The sequence below is a fragment of the Agelaius phoeniceus genome, chromosome 1, assembly GCF_051311805.1.
Source record: "Agelaius phoeniceus isolate bAgePho1 chromosome 1, bAgePho1.hap1, whole genome shotgun sequence".
Lineage (NCBI taxonomy): Eukaryota > Metazoa > Chordata > Aves > Passeriformes > Icteridae > Agelaius > Agelaius phoeniceus.
The window spans coordinates 121,486,556-121,488,816 of NC_135265.1; the positions used below are offsets into that span (position 1 = coordinate 121,486,556).

At 57.2% G+C, this 2,261-nt stretch overlaps 1 protein-coding gene across 1 annotated transcript; it reads right to left on the reverse strand.

The window, feature by feature from the left end:
• Positions 1-522: 522 nt before the first annotated feature.
• On the reverse strand, positions 523-1,908 carry MSC (musculin). The gene is made up of 2 exons (XM_054646591.2): positions 1,387-1,908; positions 523-638 (listed from the first exon to the last, which is right to left on the reverse strand). The coding sequence occupies exons 1-2, from the start codon at positions 1,906-1,908 to the stop codon at positions 552-554; spliced, it is 609 nt and encodes a 202-aa protein (XP_054502566.1). The 3' UTR covers positions 523-551.
• Between the last annotated feature and the right edge of the window lie 353 nt (positions 1,909-2,261).

Below are 2,261 nucleotides of genomic sequence, written 5' to 3' on the forward strand. Positions count from 1 at the left end.
TTTTAAGAAAACTCTGATCAAAGGGACCAAAAGAAAAAAAAAAGTATGACTAATTGCATAGTTGCAATAAACCAGACCCATGAATACAAAAGCCATAAAAATATATTATAAATCTATCTGACTTTCAAAGCTACTTTAAAATACTGTTTTGCTTTACAATACAAATAACACTGTTTGGGGTTAGTTTGTAGAATTGTATTTTGGTCCATGCTGTTAATTCTATATCATTATATTCCTCTTCCATTAGTTTAAAAGCCTCAGAACAGCAGGTCCTGAGGCAGTGGTAAGAATGATGAAGCCAAGTCTTAGACTTCAGCTGCTGCAGTCAGTTCATAAAACCTCTAATTTCAACCACCTCCATTCTTTACTGCTTTAAATAATCTGCCCTCAGAACATTAAGGGGAAAGAATGATGAGGGATACAGATTTAGCACTGTTAGAGATGGGAGTTTGCCCCATCTTCTAGTCCTGAGCTGATAAATCACAGCTCTTAAAAATATCCAACCCTTAAAAAAAAAAGATCAACAATAAGAAATCCTCAATTTAGTCTGACTATGCAGTAGTTCCACATAATCTGCTGGCAGTAGAAACTTCTTTGGTGTCAGAGTCAGGTCTTCCTGAAACCACAAACGGCCAAGTCTGTAAGCAAAAAAAAAAGGTATTGCATATTAAAAGAAAGTTTATCCTCGTATGAAACTGGAGCTTTATTACTGATAGATGTCTAACTCTGGTTCAGTTGAAAACACGTCATCATGTTTTAGTCCCTGTGGGAAGCACAGAGAGAGCTGAGTTCCTCTAACAAATATTTTCATTACGTTTTTCATTATAATTAAATGCTCCACAGAAGGTCTGCAATAGTCAGCGACACTGTTCACATCCAAACTGCAATGTTTCTCTTGCTTTGAAACTCTTTGTGTCATTTAATAAATAAAAAGCATATAAACTATTCCAAAACAATCACTCTGCCGCATATAAGAAAACGTTTTACCCCTGTGACAAACATCGGGCGTTTAATTTTGTACCGATGAACTCATGACGCTCTGCTTGTGCTGCAGGCCAGCCGGCAGACCGAGTTACTCCTTTTTCGGACACTAAGCTTGCCTAATGCCCGAGGAATGTAATCTTTAGGGTCCCCTGTTCTGACTCCCCAGGACTGACACACCCGCCATCACCCAGAGCCAAACGCAGCCCCGGAGTCGCCCACGGTGCGAGGGTCGCCGGGGATTTGCGGAGCAGCCAGGGCCGCCCCGCCGCTCCTTTCAGGGCAGGCACGGCCTGAGCGTTGCCCCCTGCCCGGGGCACCGGCCCCGCGGGGCTGCCCCGAGCGGTGCCCGGGGATTCCCGGCGGGTGCTCCTCGCCGCATCCCGCCCGCCCCCCGCGCCGTACCAGGTTGACGGGATGGACGTAGCCGTTCTCGTAGCGGTCCTCCTGCAGGAGCTGCCGGAGGTGGGCGATGTAGCTGGACGCCAGGCGCAGCGTGTCCAGCTTGGAGAGCTTGGTGTCGGGCGGCACCCAGGGCAGGCTCGTCTTCAGCCGGGAGAACGCCTTGCTCAGCACCCGCATCCGCGCCCGCTCCCGCGCGTTGGCCGCGTTGCGCTGGGACTGCTTCCCCTCGGGCGGCGGCCCCCGCGGCCCCGACGCCGCCTTCTTGCCCCCGGGGCCGCCGCCCCGCGCCCGTTTCCTCTTGCAGCCGCTGCCCGCCGGCCCCGCCGCGCAGCTGCCCTCGCCGTCCTCTTCCTCCTCTTCTTCCTCCTCTTCCTCCTCCTCCGCCGCCGAGGAGTTGTCCCCCGAGGGGTAGAGCTCGCCGCGGGGCTGGCGCTTGGCCGGCGGCGGCGGGTATTCCAGCTGTAGCGCCCTCAGGTCCATCTCGGGCAGCTCCTCCGCCTCGCTCGCGGAGCCCGTGGACATGGCCCCGGGCGGGCGGCGGGGAGGCGGGCAGCGCGGCGGGCGGGCGGGGGCGGACGGCCGAGCCGAGTCGGCCCAGAGCGGGGCGGCCCCGCCGCGGAGAGTCCGTGCCGGGGCGGGGGCGCGGGGGGGCGCGGAGGGGGGATGCGCCCCTTGACAGCGCTATATATCGGGTGTCCGCGGAGCGATCCATCTGCCGGGGAGGGGAGGAGAGGGGCGCGGGGCGGGGGTCGGGCCCTGCGGAGCCCCGCGCCGGGGGCGGCGCCTCTCCGCGCTGGGCCGCGGTCCGCGGCGGGGCTGGTGCGGCGGGGCGCGGAGCCAGACCCCTGTGGGGGGGCACACACGCGCGGGTGGGG

Coding starts and splice junctions, on each gene's coding strand:
- MSC (XM_054646591.2), bottom strand. CDS start 1,908: ATGTCCACGGGCTCCGCGAGCGAGGCGGAGGAGCTGCCCGAGATGGAC. Junction 639..1,386: donor ACGTCCATCCCGTCAACCTG/GTACGGCGCGGG, acceptor TTTTGCTTACAG/ACTTGGCCGTTTGTGGTTTC.